This window comes from Xenopus tropicalis, chromosome 10, assembly GCF_000004195.4.
Source record: "Xenopus tropicalis strain Nigerian chromosome 10, UCB_Xtro_10.0, whole genome shotgun sequence".
NCBI lineage: Eukaryota > Metazoa > Chordata > Amphibia > Anura > Pipidae > Xenopus > Xenopus tropicalis.
The window spans coordinates 2,858,059-2,874,111 of record NC_030686.2 but is presented as its reverse complement, the minus strand read 5'-3'; the positions used below and the strand labels follow the sequence as shown (position 1 = coordinate 2,874,111).

The 16,053-nt window shown below is 52.8% G+C and overlaps 1 protein-coding gene across 4 annotated transcripts; it reads right to left on the bottom strand.

Moving 5' to 3' along the window:
* Positions 1-2,489: 2,489 nt before the first annotated feature.
* Positions 2,490-15,644, bottom strand: stx16 (syntaxin 16). 4 transcript variants are annotated; one of them, XM_031894532.1, is made up of 9 exons: positions 15,348-15,644; positions 8,423-8,434; positions 7,021-7,128; positions 6,680-6,820; positions 5,960-6,122; positions 5,713-5,804; positions 4,745-4,888; positions 4,588-4,668; positions 2,490-3,306 (listed from the first exon to the last, which is right to left on the bottom strand). In XM_031894532.1, the coding sequence occupies exons 1-9, from the start codon at positions 15,471-15,473 to the stop codon at positions 3,202-3,204; spliced, it is 972 nt and encodes a 323-aa protein (XP_031750392.1). In that variant the 5' UTR covers positions 15,474-15,644; the 3' UTR covers positions 2,490-3,201. The 4 variants fall into 4 exon arrangements, with proteins under 4 accessions (XP_031750392.1, XP_031750394.1, XP_031750393.1 ...); XM_031894534.1 differs by having other exon boundaries at positions 15,393-15,643; XM_031894533.1 differs by lacking the exon at positions 8,423-8,434.
* Between the last annotated feature and the right edge of the window lie 409 nt (positions 15,645-16,053).

Below are 16,053 nucleotides of genomic sequence, written 5' to 3'. Positions count from 1 at the left end.
TTTCAAATGTTGGGGGGTATGTACCTGACTGTAGCTGGGAAGGGTAAGTGCTACAACATGGAGCGGCCACTGCTCATGTATAAACTATAGCAACAAGGGGAAGCTGTGCCCAGCGCTAGTTTATTCCATTAGACAGGGGAGCAATAAGGCTGGTAATGTGGGGGCTCTGGGAATGTCGGGGGGCTATAGGGTGCAAAAGTCTCTGCTGCTGGGGGGGCTGTTCCAGGGCCCTATTTTGAATCCCAGTCCAGGCCTGGGATATAGCATTGCTAAAACCTATATACAGCCTTTATGTGCGTGGCTGCATAATGATCATTACGGCCTGCGGCACAGGTTTCACTGAAGTATAGCCATGCTGCATACAGTACTGATATAGGTCTATTCTGGCTAGTGAAAGCTGCAAATGGCTTGGCCCTCATACCAACCCACCCTCTGCAGGTGGTTAGACATACAGTAAAGGGTAAGTTGTTATATAAAAGTGTATCCTGTTGTCACCAACCCAGTTATATATATAGTTATATATATATATATATATATATACATAAACACACACACACACACACACCCCTTCCTCCCCAGAGAATGCACAAAGCGGCCGAGTGTTGGACTCAATAAAATAATATATTTCGCAGTACTTACAATCTTCTTAAATTACAAATATACACACAATCTGGAAACACTTCATGGATCGTATCACACACACACGGTCACAAGGTCCGACGGGCGGCGAGGGGTTAATAGCGTTGGGGGGGCCGACGTTCCTTATGTTCAGTGGGAAAATACTGTACATGAATTTCAATGAACCGTCATGATTTCAATAAAGCAAAAATCATCAGCAAGAAATTGTTATCTGTGAGCAGAGACGTTCCGCCTGTGAGTCCCTAGGGGATCAGTAGGGCCTTCTCCAACAGGCACAGTCATTAGTAGGGGTTAATAGGGCATTCGGGTTACTGAGGCCAGAAGCATCTCCTGCTGTTCCCCTGCTCAGCCTTACATACATACATGGGGAGATTCCAGCTGCCCATTCTCGTCCTTCAGACCAATTCAGCAGCTTATCTGCCTGTGTCTGGGCCTCCCCGACCCATATCTGGCAGAACTTGATTGGACAGGTTTGTTTATGCGGCCCCCAATCCGATGGCACCTACGCCCACCCTTGTAAATCAATCATTTGGCCCTATATAATATAGGTGGGCATACCAGGAAGTTCCGCCCACTTGGCGACCTCACCAAACGAGCGAATCTTCCCATATACGCCCGCCTATAGAACTGAGCAGAGACGTGGCAGGAGACGCTTCCTGTGTCAGTAAATTAAAGGGGTTGATCACTTTTCAATTAGTATGACGTGGAGTGTGATATTCCGAAACAAATTGCAATTGGTCTTCATTTCCTTCTGGACACAAAAGACTCAGAACTGAATTTGGGGGGGGGGGGGGTAGTCGCAATTAACCTAAGTCCATATTAAGTCCGACAGACACGTCGGCGATTCTTTCTAGAAAGAGTTAATTACATGTATAAGCCTACAAGAGAGGTTGCAGCGTGGCCCAAAAGGACAAATGTAGTGATAAAAAGGCTCAGAGCACGGGGGGGGGCTTTGCTGCAACCGGACACAAAAAGCACATTTACAGTAGAGAATTGCCCCCCCCCCCCCAATGTGCCTTTCCAACTGCCCTAGGGGCGCCGGGGCTGCCGTACACAGTGGAGTTCACAGTAGTTGGAGACAAAGGGATCTCTTAAAGGGGCGGTTCACCTTATGTTAAAGAATGACCTATTCTAAGCAACTTTCTAATTGGTCTTCATTATTTATTTCTTATAGTTTCTGAGTGGCTTGCCATAGCTGCAGTTTTTAAAGGGGAACTGTCATCCACACATAAATGTATTTAAAAAATCTGAGCGGTCAATCATATATTGCCTGCCCCGCCTCTATGCCGTAGGCATAGAGGCGGGGCAGGCAATATATGATTGACCGCTCAGATTTTTAAATACATTTATAACAGATATTGATGATTTAATAGTGTGTGAGATATATATATATATGATACAAAAGGATTTGGAATTGTTTCTTAGGGTGACAGGTCCCTTTTAAATGGGGGGTCACTGACCCCGGCAGCCAAACCCTATTGCTCTGTGAGGCTCCAGTTTTATTGTTATTGTTACTTTTTATCCCTTATCTTTCTATTCAGCCCCTCCCCTATTCACATTCCTGTCTCTCATCCAACCCACTCCCTGGTTGCTAAGGTAACTTGGACCCTAGCAACCAGACAGCTGCTGAAACTCCAAACTGGAGCTGCTGAACAAAAATAGAAATAAAAAAAAAACACAAATAAATAATGAAGACCAACTGCAAACTGTCTCAGAATATCATTTTCTGCTTCATACTAACTCAAAAAGGTGACCAACCCCTTTATAGAAACCCAGAAAACAACATACTAAGGATGCACCGAACCCAGTTTTTTGGGGTTCAGCTGAACCCCAGAATCCTTCCCAAGGGATTCGGCCGAATACTGAACACTTCCATGTTCATGCGGACGTTTAACCCTTCCAAATCCTAATTAGCATCCGGTTCGCCCAGGACTGTGGATTTGGCCAAATCCAAACCCTGCTGAAAAAGGCCAAATCCTGGATCTTGGATTCGGTGCATCTGTACCACGGACACACAAGGCCAGTACTAAATGACAGCCCCTACTCCACGAGACAGCGGGAAGGAATTTAAAAGTGACAGCAGCTGTCACACAATGCAGTAGAAACACACTGGACATACAACATCTCATCTTAAACCAACCTGAACAGTCCTTCCTACTTCTCCAGTCACAATGAAATGGGATAAACAGATGGGATAAAAGGGGCGGTTACTGAATCCTATAGGAAGAAAGCAGGTGTGTCAGGCACGAGCAGCAAACAGAACCAGAATTCTGGCCCAGGAACAGCAGCTCCAGATTACAGACTGCAGGAGTCACTCCTTTTCTAGAAGAGATTCGTACAACTTTTGGTCCTTTATGCAATAAAGTCTCAGAGAAAGGCAGCCAATCAGAGCCGAGAGCTGGCAGCGCCGCCATGGATCCCTGCAAGTAATCGGTTTCCAGGCGCCGGTTCTTCTCATGAATCAGGATCTGTTATTTTAGGTTTCTTTAGACACAAGAAAAAGAAAATCTGTACTGTAATTCAAAAGGTTAAAAAAAAAAAAAAAAAAAAAGGAAGGATGACCTATTTGGACTTGACGCCAATCAACACGACAATGAGGACTATCACGACTACAAACAAAATTAAAATGACGAGCATCTTGCGGTTCTTCTTCTGGTACTGCTCCGCCTGCAAGGCACAAAGTGGGGGGGGGCGGATATTAGATAATAATCGGCACAGAAGGGTTGTTAATGACATAACCGCGATTCTTTTTATCTCTAAATGACACTGTTACACAGCTAATAATTCCCTCTGCCATTTAACCTTTTATTCTTCAACCAACAAATGTATTTGTAGCTGTAATATTGGTGTGTAGGCGCCATCTCAGTGCCTTGTGCCTGAGTCTGAGCTTTCAGCCAGCGCTACACATTAGAACTGCTTTCAGCTAACCTATTGTTTCTCCTACTCCCATGTAACTGGAGGAGTCCCAAACCGGACTTGGATTTCTTACTATTGAGTGCTATTCTGATACCTACTGGGAGCTGCTATCTTGCTCCCTTTCCCATTGTTCTGCTGATCGGCTGCTGGGGGTGGGGGGGATATCACTCCAACTTGCAGCGCAGCAGTAAAGTGTGCCTGAGTCTGAGCTTTCAGCCAGCTCTACACATTAGAACTGCTTTCAGCTAACCTATTGTTTCTCCTACTCCCATGTAACTGGAGGAGTCCCAAGCCGGACTTGGATTTCTTACTATTGAGTGCTATTCTGATACCTACTGGGAGCTGCTATCTTGCTCCCTTCCCATTGTTCTGCTGATCGGCTGCTGGGGGTGAGGGGGGGGGGGGGGATATCACTCCAACTTGCAGCGCAGCAGTAAAGTGTGCCTGAGTCTGGGCTTTCAGCCAGCGCTACACATTAGAACTGCTTTCAGCTAACCTATTGTTTCTCCTACTCCCATGTAACTGGAGGAGTCCCAAGCCGGACTTGGATTTCTTACTATTGAGTGCTATTCTGATACCTACTGGGAGCTGCTATCTTGCTCCCTTCCCATTGTTCTGCTGATCGGCTGCTGGGGGTGAGGGGGGGGGGGGGATATCACTCCAACTTGCAGCGCAGCAGTAAAGTGTGCCTGAGTCTGGGCTTTCAGCCAGCGCTACACATTAGAACTGCTTTCAGCTAACCTATTGTTTCTCCTACTCCCATGTAACTGGAGGAGTCCCAAGCCGGACTTGGATTTCTTACTATTGAGTGCTATTCTGATACCTACTGGGAGCTGCTATCTTGCTCCCTTCCCATTACTTCATTACCTGCCTTAAGTTCAGAAAGCACCAGGTGTATATTGAACAGCTCCCCCCAAGCAAAATGATCCATATATGAAAATAAATTAGTGTCTGCTGACACTAAACAGGAAGTTTATGGAAACTGCAGAGTATGCAGAAGCCTCAGAGGGGCGCTAGTGAGAAGTTACCCACCTTCTGTAAGTGTTTCAAACCATCCTCTGTTTTCACACAAGCCTGTTCCACATTATAGTCAATTCTGTCCAGAACCGTGCCCTGGTTGAATAAAAAAGGAATCAATAAGAGAAGTTACAGGGGTTTGCAAGATCAGAACAACTGGAGCGGCACTCACCTGTTCTACCACCATTCCCGCCAGCTCTCTAAACACCTCGTTCAGATCAGAGATGGACTGTACAATCTGGCGCAGCTCTCGCTCTCTCTCTTCCACCATTAATGTGTTCTGCTGCACCAGGACCAGCTGGTCCTCTGTAAAGCCCTATTGGGTAAAGCAGAAATGATATGTATCATAAACCAAACAAACTAAAAGATATCGGCTACATCCCATACTGCACTGCTATTGCCCCTCTAGGGCTAAATATTAACCCTATCTGTAACAATGGCCCCTTTATTGGAGCTCCCTATAGATCCTCTCAGGTCCCTGTCTGTGTTTCAAATGAGGGGTGGGCGTGTCCTAACAGTCCCTGCCAGAAGCACAGTAGGAGGGGGAGAGCCAATCACAGCCCTGCACTCACACAAACACAGGGTTCAGTTCCCTATCAGGTCAGCCTGGCTGCTGATTGGCTCCTATCCTACAGTGCCGCCGCCCCCCTGCACAGCCTGGGAAAGGAGGCAGCAGGAAGTGGCACAGATGGGCGGGGCTAGTGGGGTTTTTGGAGAAATTTTCAATAAATCATCCCAAAACAATACTTTTTAAAGCCCATTCCTTCTATATTTAGAGGAGTACAATTCATTGGCAACCACAGCACTTGATGCACCCAGTAGCTCCCAACTTTCTTTGCTCTGGGCTGTCAGTTGTCCGACCCACAATATACAGGTTTTTAAGCTATATTTCCACACACAATAAAAACCGTGTATACTGTGAGTCGGTCCCTAAGCTCAGACAACAGTGCATTTATAGATAGAGATAGCAATAACTATACATAGATATCTATATCTAATATATTAGTCATTTCCAACAACCCCCTAAGCTTAGGGGTTAGCTCGGTGCATTCAATTAATTCATTTTCAGGCTTTAGTTCTCCTTTAAACTTGTATAGATATTCAGCTTTAGCCCCTGCAATAAATGATGGCCGTCCTCACCCGATCGTACAGAGTATTGTCTTCCCCGTCATCCATAAGAGGAACCGACGTATCGAAAAAATGCTTGGACCTCTCTTCTCGGTTTTTCATCCCTGCGAACAAGAAGAAAAGAATCTTTTGTTATTAAAGGGGAAGTTCACCTTTACATTAACCTTTCATATGTTGTAGACATTGATATTGCAATTGGTCTTCATTTTTAAGGTTTTTCAGTTACTGCATAGTGATACAAACGCAGGGTTACACTTACGTTTCAGATACCCGGACTGCGTATGTCGGAAGTTGGTGGAAAGGTCCTGAAGCGACTGCGCCAGTGAAGAGACCACATTCCGCAGCAGTCGCTCCTCCTGCTCCGTGCAGTGTCGGCACCGGCTCTGTAAGGACTGCACGGAGCGCTGGCAGCGGTGAAACATCTGCGAGAAATAAAATAATGACAGTTTGTCTCTTAATTGAAAAATCAGTGAGGCTGCTGGATCCTAATGGGGTCTGTGCTTAATCGGGCAGTAATCAACTGTAGGGGCCTGTAGTAAGGATGCTACATGAGCAAACCCAATCAGTACAGGGGAATTGTCCTGCTTGCATACTAACTCCCCTGTAATAAGATGATGGAGTTTAAAAAGCTATAATGACCTCTCTATAAACAACCCCCTACATCAGGGGTGGCCAATACGATGAAGCAGGGGATGCGGAAGTGCTGCGTGAATGTGTATGTTCTGCTTGCATACTAACTCCTCTGTAATAAGATGATTGAGTTTAAAAAGCGATAATGACCTCTCTATAAACAACCCCCTACATCAGGAGTGGCCAATACGATGAAGCCGGGGATGCGGAAGTGCTGCGTGAATGCGCTTGTTTCTCCTAGCAGGAGCACTGGACAGGAGTATCAGGTAAGTGTCAGGGGCGCCTAACATTTGGCACCTCCCACAGATTTAGCCTTGCCTTCCCCTTTAAACGCAAGGCGCTACATTACCTGCGTGACCTCCTGAGTAGTTATTTCTATGGCGTGCTCTTCCTCTGTGCTGTCGTCTAACGTCGGGCGGTTGAGGTGCTTGTCGTGCAGACTCGCCAGGTCTTTCATCTTCTGCTTTATCCGTGTGACTTCGTACTGGATCTGGAGATCAAAACAGCAACGGCCAATGAGACAAGAGAATATATTTATTTAGGTTGATATCGGACGCCCAAGTTCCGAGACTAGTGAGCTCCATGGTGCGACCAATAGCTGCCTGCCATCCCCAGCACCACCACATGGGGGCAGAACTAGTGCCACTGTAAGAGCAAGTTTCAAGTACCAGCTCACAGGCAAATCCTTACCTCCTCCACCCCATCCACCCATTTGGGAGGAAGACGCTTGGTCACACCAATGGCCGCCTCGGGATCCAAGCTCAGCCCGGACACCAATGCCATGCGATCATCGGCCAGCTGGAAAACAAAGGGAAAGTGTCACTGATATTTATGTTCTGTAGGCCGAATGGTAAAACTCTCAGTCAGTCAGTCTCCCCCAGCGAGTCAGGTCTGTCAGGCTGCTGCCTTGTGTTACACTGTTTCAGGAGTCAGTCTCCCCCAGCGAGTCAGGTCTGTCAGGCTGCTGCCTTGTGTTACAGTGTTTCAGGGGTCAGTCTCCCCCAGCGAGTCAGGTCTGTCAGGCTGCTGCCTTGTGTTACACTGTTTCAGGGGTCAGTCTCCCCCAGCGAGTCAGGTCTGTCAGGCTGCTGCCTTGTGTTACACTGTTTCAGGGGTCGGTCTCCCCCAGCGAGTCAGGTCTGTCAGGCTGCTGCCTTGTGTTACACTGTTTCAGGGGTCAGTCTCCCCCAGCGAGTCAGGTCTGTCAGGCTGCTGCCTTGTGTTACACTGTTTCAGGGGTCAGTCTCCCCCAGCGAGTCAGGTCTGTCAGGCTGCTGCCTTGTGTTACAGTGTTTCAGGGGTCAGTCTCCCCCAGCGAGTCAGGTCTGTCAGGCTGCTGCCTTGTGTTACAGTGTTTCAGGGGTCAGTCTCCCCCAGCAAGTCAGGTCTGTCAGGCTGCTGCCTTGTGTTACACTGTTTCAGGAGTCAGTCTCCCCCAGCGAGTCAGGTCTGTCAGGCTGCTGCCTTGTGTTACAGTGTTTCAGGGGTCAGTCTCCCCCAGCGAGTCAGGTCTGTCAGGCTGCTGCCTTGTGTTACAGTGTTTCAGGGGTCAGTCTCCCCCAGCGAGTCAGGTCTGTCAGGCTGCTGCCTTGTGTTACAGTGTTTCAGGGGTCAGTCTCCCCAGCGAGTCAGGTCTGTCAGGCTGCTGCCTTGTGTTACACTGTTTCAGGGGTCAGCCTCCCCCAGCGAGTCAGGTCTGTCAGGCTGCTGCCTTGTGTTACACTGTTTCAGGGGTCAGTCTCCCCCAGCGAGTCAGGTCTGTCAGGCTGCTGCCTTGTGTTACACTGTTTCAGGGGTCAGTCTCCCCCCAGCGAGTCAGGTCTGTCAGGCTGCTGCCTTGTGTTACAGTGTTTCAGGGGTCAGTCTCCCCCAGCGAGTCAGGTCTGTCAGGCTGCTGCCTTGTGTATTAGGCAAAAAATTATATTTAGAGTTGACTTGTCCTTTAATCTGCTCTTATACATTGCACCCAGGAGCCATTATGAAGGCTTGGCTGGCAGGGTAACTGCTCCTATTATACACTATGAGCAGAATACACGGGGCGGCTGCCAGGCATTCCCTATACCCTATAGCAGACTGGATTTAGTGCCCGTACCTCATCCAGTTCCTGGAGTGCAGATCCGTCAGAGCCCCGGCAGGAGGGACAGCAGAGTGGGACAGGAAAGAGAAAAAGGCAGGTCAGCACCAATCACTGGAAGGCCCAATTTGCCCCAAGGAGGGAGTGTGATTTCATAATTAGCAAATCTTCCAGATACAAGAAAAACACCTGATTAATTAGTGGGTTGATTGGGGAGCACCAATTGCCATTAAGAACAATGCAGAGAGAAATCATGGCTGAAACGTAGTCGGCAGGAGGGCTGCCAGTACCAGAACTGCAGGGGGAAATGGGAACCGCTACAGATTAAAGGGGAAGTTAGAGCTAGATCCTATGCAGTCTGTGTTATTATTTGCTATTCTTCCTATTCATGTAGCTGGGGTGTAATCTAATGAGGGCTAACGGCTGATTAATGAGGGCTAACGGCTGATTAATCTAACGAGGGCTAATTAATCGGAGCGGCCAGAGATGCAGAACACAGAGAAACCCGAGTCCTTGTTATTTACCTTGCGGGCAGGCTCAGCTGAATAAACAAAGGGTAAGTGCTGAAAGCCAACGCAAGTCTTATAAGGGGGGTTCACCTTGTGATATTCTGAGACAATTTGCAATTGGTCTTCATTTATAATTATTTAAATTTTTTTCAGCAGCTCTCCAGTTTGGAACTTCAGCAGCTAAGTGGTTGCTAGGGTCAAAAGTACCTTATCAACCAGGGAGTGGTTTAAATGATTCAACTGGTAGATGAATAGAAAAAGATATGAATGAAATAATAAGTAACAATAATGCAATTGTAGCCTCACAGAGCAATAGGGTTTGGCTGCCGGGGTCAGTGACCCCCATTTGAAAGCTGCAAAAGCGTTAGAAGACGATAATAATTAAAAAACTATAACAGATAAATAATGAAGACCAATGGAAAAGTTGCTTAGAATCACCCATTGCATGAAAATTTCAATTAAAGGTGAACCGCCCCTTTAAGCTGCCCATACACACACGGATATAATCCTACAAAATGAAGTTTTGTGTATTTCCTGGGCCCCGTGGGGGCTCTGAACTATCATCTCGACAATGTCCCCCCGTGGTGATTGCTCGTTTAGTCGATGTATTGCCTATTTGATGATACCCATGCGTTTCCAGGATATAACATGAGTGCGATTGGCCGTTATTAATTGGCAAAACATCGTCAGAACATTCACTATATATGATCCATATTCCCTGCAAGACTAGAATCCGAAGGTGTATGGGCAGCCCCCCCACCCGGACACTACACACGTCCCCCCCCCCCCCCTCCGAGATTATCCCCCCTGCACAACACACACTGGCAAGTAAAGGGTGCCCTAAGCTCCGCCCCCAAATAACCCCCACTCAGGGTCACAGCACAGATGAATGTCAGAGAAAATACACAAACAGGGAATAATAATGACAACAGCCGAGAAGTCCGGATTCCGGCGAGAACCGAGGATCCTGGAACGTTCCCCCCGGTGGAACCCAACCTGTTTGCTAAAGGCACAATCCGACCGCTGCATTCTGGGCTCATATTTCAGCTTCTGGGCAACAAAAACTAAAAAGGTTGGGGATCCCTGATGTACAGAGGGATATTCTGAGGCAATTTGCAATTGGTCTTCATTGTTTATTATCTTTAGTTTTTTAGTTATTTCATTTTCAGTTCAGCAGCTCTCCAGTCTGGAGTTTCAGCTGCTATTTGGTTGCTAGGGTCAAAATTACCTTAGCAACCAGGGAGAGGTTTGGATGGGAGACTGATATATGAATAGGGGAGGGGCTGAATAGAAAGATAAGGGATAAAAAGTAACAATAACAATAAAACTGGAGCCTCACAGAGCAATAGGGTTTGGCTGCCGGGGTCAGTGACCCCCATTTGAAAGCTGCAAAGAGTCAAATAGGTCAAAAACTATAACAAATAAATCATCAAGACCAATTAAAAAGTAATGGAGGGGGGAAGCCCTAACCTGGCATACGGTTCCTGCCCATGCCCCGGGCACAGTAATGGAGGGGGGAAGCCCTAACCTGGCATACGGTTCCTGCCCATGCCCCGGGCACAGTAATGGAGGGGGGGAAGCCCTAACCTGGCATACGGTTCCTGCCCATGCCCTGGGCACAGTAATGGAGGGGGGAAGCCCTAACCTGGCATACGGTTCCTGCCCATGCCCCGGGCACAGTAATGGAGGGGGGGAAGCCTAACCTGGCATACGGTTCCTGCCCATGCCCCGGGGCACAGTAATGGAGGGGGGAAGCCCTAACCTGGCATACGGTTCCTGCCCATGTCCCGGGCACAGTAATGGAGGGGGGAAGCCCTAACCTGGCATACGGTTCCTGCCCATGCCCCGGGCACAGTAATGGAGGGGGGGAAGCCCTAACCTGGCATACGGTTCCTGCCCATGCCCCGGGCACAGTAATGGAGGGAGGAAGCCCTAACCTGGCATACGGTTCCTGCCCATGCCCCGGGCACAGTAATGGAGGGGGGGAAGCCCTAACCTGGCATACGGTTCCTGCCCATGCCCCGGGCACAGTAATGGAGGGGGGAAGCCCTAACCTGGCATACGGTTCCTGCCCATGCCCCGGGCACAGTAATGGAGGGGGGAAGCCCTAACCTGGCATACGGTTCCTGCCCATGCCCCGGGCACAGTAATGGAGGGGGGGAAGCCCTAACCTGGCATACGGTTCCTGCCCATGCCCCGGCACAGTAATGGAGGGGGGGAAGCCCTAACCTGGCATATGGTTCCTGCCCATGCCCCGGGCACAGTAATGGAGGGGGGGGGGGAAGCCCTAACCTGGCATACGGTTCCTGCCCATGCCCCGGGCACAGTAATGGAGGGGGGGGAAGCCCCTAACCTGGCATACGGTTCCTGCCCATGCCCCGGGCACAGTAATGGAGGGGGGGAAGCCCTAACCTGGCATACGGTTCCTGCCCATGCCCCGGGCACAGTAATGGAGGGGGGGAAGCCCTAACCTGGCATACGGTTCCTGCCCATGCCCCGGGCACAGTAATGGAGGGGGGAAGCCCTAACCTGGCATACGGTTCCTGCCCATGCCCCGGGCACAGTAATGGAGGGGGGGAAGCCCTAACCTGGCATACGGTTCCTGCCCATGCCCCGGGCACAGTAATGGAGGGGGGGAAGCCCTAACCTGGCATACGGTTCCTGCCCATGCCCCGGGCACAGTAATGGAGGGGGGAAGCCCTAACCTGGCATACGGTTCCTGCCCATGCCCCGGGCACAGTAATGGAGGGGGGGAAGCCCTAACCTGGCATACGGTTCCTGCCCATGCCCCGGGCACAGTAATGGAGGGGGGGAAGCCCTAACCTGGCATACGGTTCCTGCCCATGCCCCGGGCACAGTAATGGAGGGGGAAGCCCTAACCTGGCATACGGTTCCTGCCCATGCCCGGGCACAGTAATGGAGGGGGAAGCCCTAACCTGGCATACGGTTCCTGCCCATGCCCCGGGCACAGTAATGGAGGGGGGAAGCCCTAACCTGGCATACGGTTCCTGCCCATGCCCCGGGCACAGTAATGGAGGGGGGGGGGAAACCCTAACCTGGCATACGGTTCCTGCCCATGCCCCGGGCACAGTAATGGAGGGGGGAAGCCCTAACCTGACATACGGTTCCTGCCCATGCCCCGGGCACAGTAATGGAGGGGGGAAGCCCTAACCTGACATACGGTTCCTGCCCATGCCCCGGGCACAGTAATGGAGGGGGGGGAAGCCCTAACCTGGCATACGGTTCCTGCCCATGCCCCGGGCACAGTAATGGAGGGGGGAAGCCCTAACCTGACATACGGTTCCTGCCCATGCCCCGGGCACAGTAATGGAGGGGGGAAGCCCTAACCTGGCATACGGTTCCTGCCCATGCCCCGGGCACAGTAATGGAGGGGGGAAGCCCTAACCTGGCATACGGTTCCTGCCCATGCCCCGGGCACAGTAATGGAGGGGGGAAGCCCTAACCTGGCATACGGTTCCTGCCCATGCCCCGGGCACAGTAATGGAGGGGGGGAGCCCTAACCTGGCATAACGGTTCCTGCCCATGCCCCGGGCACAGTAATGGAGGGGGGGGAAGCCCTAACCTGGCATACGGTTCCTGCCCATGCCCCGGGCACAGTAATGGAGGGGGGGAGCCCTAACCTGGCATACGGTTCCTGCCCATGCCCCGGGCACAGTAATGGAGGGGGGGGGGGGAGCCCTAACCTGACATACGGTTCCTGCCCATGCCCCGGGCACAGTAATGGAGGGGGGGAAGCCCTAAGCTGGCATACGGTTCCTGCCCATGCCCCGGGCACAGTAATGGAGGGGGGAAGCCCTAACCTGGCATACGGTTCCTGCCCATGCCCCGGGCACAGTAATGGGGGGGGAAGCCCTAACCTGGCATACGGTTCCTGCCCATGCCCCGGGCACAGTAATGGAGGGGGGGGGGAAGCCCTAACCTGGCATACGGTTCCTGCCCATGCCCCGGGCACAGTAATGGGGGGGGGAAGCCCTAACCTGGCATACGGTTCCTGCCCATGCCCCGGGCACAGTAATGGAGGGGGGGAAGCCCTAAGCTGGCATACGGTTCCTGCCCATGCCCCGGGCACAGTAATGGAGGGGGGAAGCCCTAACCTGGCATACGGTTCCTGCCCATGGCCCCGGGCACAGTAATGGAGGGGGGAAGCCCTAAGCTGGCATACGGTTCCTGCCCATGCCCTGGGCACAGTAATGGGGGGGGGAAGCCCTAACCTGGCATACGGTTCCTGCCCATGCCCCGGGCACAGTAATGGAGGGGGGGAGCCCTAACCTGGCATACGGTTCCTGCCCATGCCCCGGGCACAGTAATGGAGGGGGGGGGAAGCCCTAACCTGGCATAACGGTTCCTGCCCATGCCCCGGGCACAAGTAATGGAGGGGGGGAGCCCTAACCTGGCATACGGTTCCTGCCCATGCCCCGGGCACAGTAATGGAGGGGGGGGGGGAGCCCTAACCTGACATACGGTTCCTGCCCATGCCCCGGGCACAGTAATGGAGGGGGGGAAGCCCTAAGCTGGCATACGGTTCCTGCCCATGCCCCGGGCACAGTAATGGAGGGGGAAGCCCTAACCTGGCATACGGTTCCTGCCCATGCCCCGGGCACAGTAATGGGGGGGGGAAGCCCTAACCTGGCATACGGTTCCTGCCCCATGCCCCGGGCACAGTAATGGAGGGGGGGGGAAGCCCTAACCTGGCATACGGTTCCTGCCCATGCCCCGGGCACAGTAATGGGGGGGGGAAGCCCTAACCTGGCATACGGTTCCTGCCCATGCCCCGGGCACAGTAATGGAGGGGGGGAAGCCCTAAGCTGGCATACGGTTCCTGCCCATGCCCCGGGCACAGTAATGGAGGGGGGAAGCCCTAACCTGGCATACGGTTCCTGCCCATGCCCCGGGCACAGTAATGGAGGGGGGAAGCCCTAAGCTGGCATACGGTTCCTGCCCATGCCCTGGGCACAGTAATGGGGGGGGGAAGCCCTAACCTGGCATACGGTTCCTGCCCATGCCCCGGGCACAGTAATGGAGGGGGGGAAGCCCTAACCTGGCATACGGTTCCTGCCCATGCCCCGGGCACAGTAATGGAGGGGGGAAGCCCTAACCTGGCATACGGTTCCTGCCCATGCCCTGGGCACAGTAATGGAGGGGGGGAAGCCCTAACCTGGCATACGGTTCCTGCCCATGCCCCGGGCACAGTAATGGAGGGGGGAAGCCCTAACCTGGCATACGGTTCCTGCCCATGCCCCGGGCACAGTAATGGAGGGGGGGAAGCCCTAACCTGGCATACGGTTCCTGCCCATGCCCCGGGCACAGTAATGGAGGGGGGGAAGCCCTAACCTGGCATACGGTTCCTGCCCATGCCCCGGGCACAGTAATGGAGGGGGGAAGCCCTAACCTGGCATACGGTTCCTGCCCATGCCCCGGGGCACAGTAATGGGGGGGGAAGCCCTAACCTGGCATACGGTTCCTGCCCATGCCCCGGGCACAGTAATGGAGGGGGGGGAAGCCCTAACCTGGCATACGGTTCCTGCCCATGCCCCGGGCACAGTAATGGGGGGGGGGAAGCCCTAACCTGGCATACGGTTCCTGCCCATGCCCTGGGCACAGTAATGGGGGGGGGAAGCCCTAACCTGGCATACGGTTCCTGCCCATGCCCCGGGCACAGTAATGGGGGGGGGAAGCCCTAACCTGGCATACGGTTCCTGCCCATGCCCCGGGCACAGTAATGGAGGGGGGGAAGCCCTAAGCTGGCATACGGTTCCTGCCCATGCCCCGGGCACAGTAATGGAGGGGGGGGGAAGCCCTAACCTGGCATACGGTTCCTGCCCATGCCCCGGGCACAGTAATGGAGGGGGGAAGCCCTAAGCTGGCATACGGTTCCTGCCCATGCCCCGGGGCCACAGTAATGGAGGGGGGGGGAAGCCCTAACCTGGCATACGGTTCCTGCCCATGCCCCGGGCACAGTAATGGAGGGGGGGGGAAGCCCTAACCTGGCATACGGTTCCTGCCCATGCCCCGGGCACAGTAATGGAGGGGGGAAGCCCTAACCTGGCATACGGTTCCTGCCCATGCCCCGGGCACAGTAATGGAGGGGGGGGAATACTTTATCTTACACTTTAAGCCCAGGGGTAAGTTCCCCTTTAATATAACCATTAGGCAGGGCAGCCCCATACACACAGGACTACATTTCCCAGCATCCCCCCAGAGCCTCCCTGAGTTCCATGCAAGCCAATGGCGGCCCAGCTGCACCCCGACACAAGCCCAGGGCCCCTCACAGTCCATGCAGCCCCATTCCCAGCACACACAGAGGAAGCTATAGGCCTGGGGGTGCCCATCCCGGCCCCCCATTCCCGGCACAGGAGGGCCACCCCGGGCCATAGAGACACACCGAGCCCCGCCCCCCGGTGTCACAGACTCACCGCTCCCGGGCTCCGCGCACTCCCCGGGCGCCTCTCATTACTCACTTGCTCGGCCAGAATGTGCCGGTTATGGGCCGCATTGTTCCGCAATAGTAAGAAGGCGTCGGTCAGCCGGCGGGTCGCCATGGTCCGGCCTCAGCCCACTCCTACCCTCCCCAGTACCGGACACTCAAACCTGAGGGACCCGCCGCCACCGCCCCTCCGACCTGCGCCCGGCTCGCCGCATCCCACAGAGACGAGCACACAATTCCACTTCCGCCCCTGTCACAGATACTTCCGCCTCCAGCGCCAGAAGTCTCTCCCCTTTCCGCCTCCACCGACTGAACTGCATTTCCGCCCTCAGTGTGATCAGGTGACCGTGACGTCACATACTACTCGAATGGCGCGCCTCTGGAATCTGCCCTTCTGGAAACTGAAGCCTTAGGTAAAGGTTCCGGGCGTCAGGGTTGGCGGTTTTCCCGCCAAATTGGGCTACTAATTTACAGCCCAGGCGAGTTTCCAAAGTACAAACCCGCCAAGGTACAGATTTGGGCTATTTTTTTGGAGCCTTGGCGGGTTTGTAGTTTGGAAACTAGCCAGTTTTTTTCCCTAGGAAACCTGACGTACCTGACCCACTGCATGCTGGGTAATGTAGTTTGTAGCTAACAATTAGCCTACAGCTAGGATTAATATAAAACTACAATACCCAGCATGCAATTGGACAGTA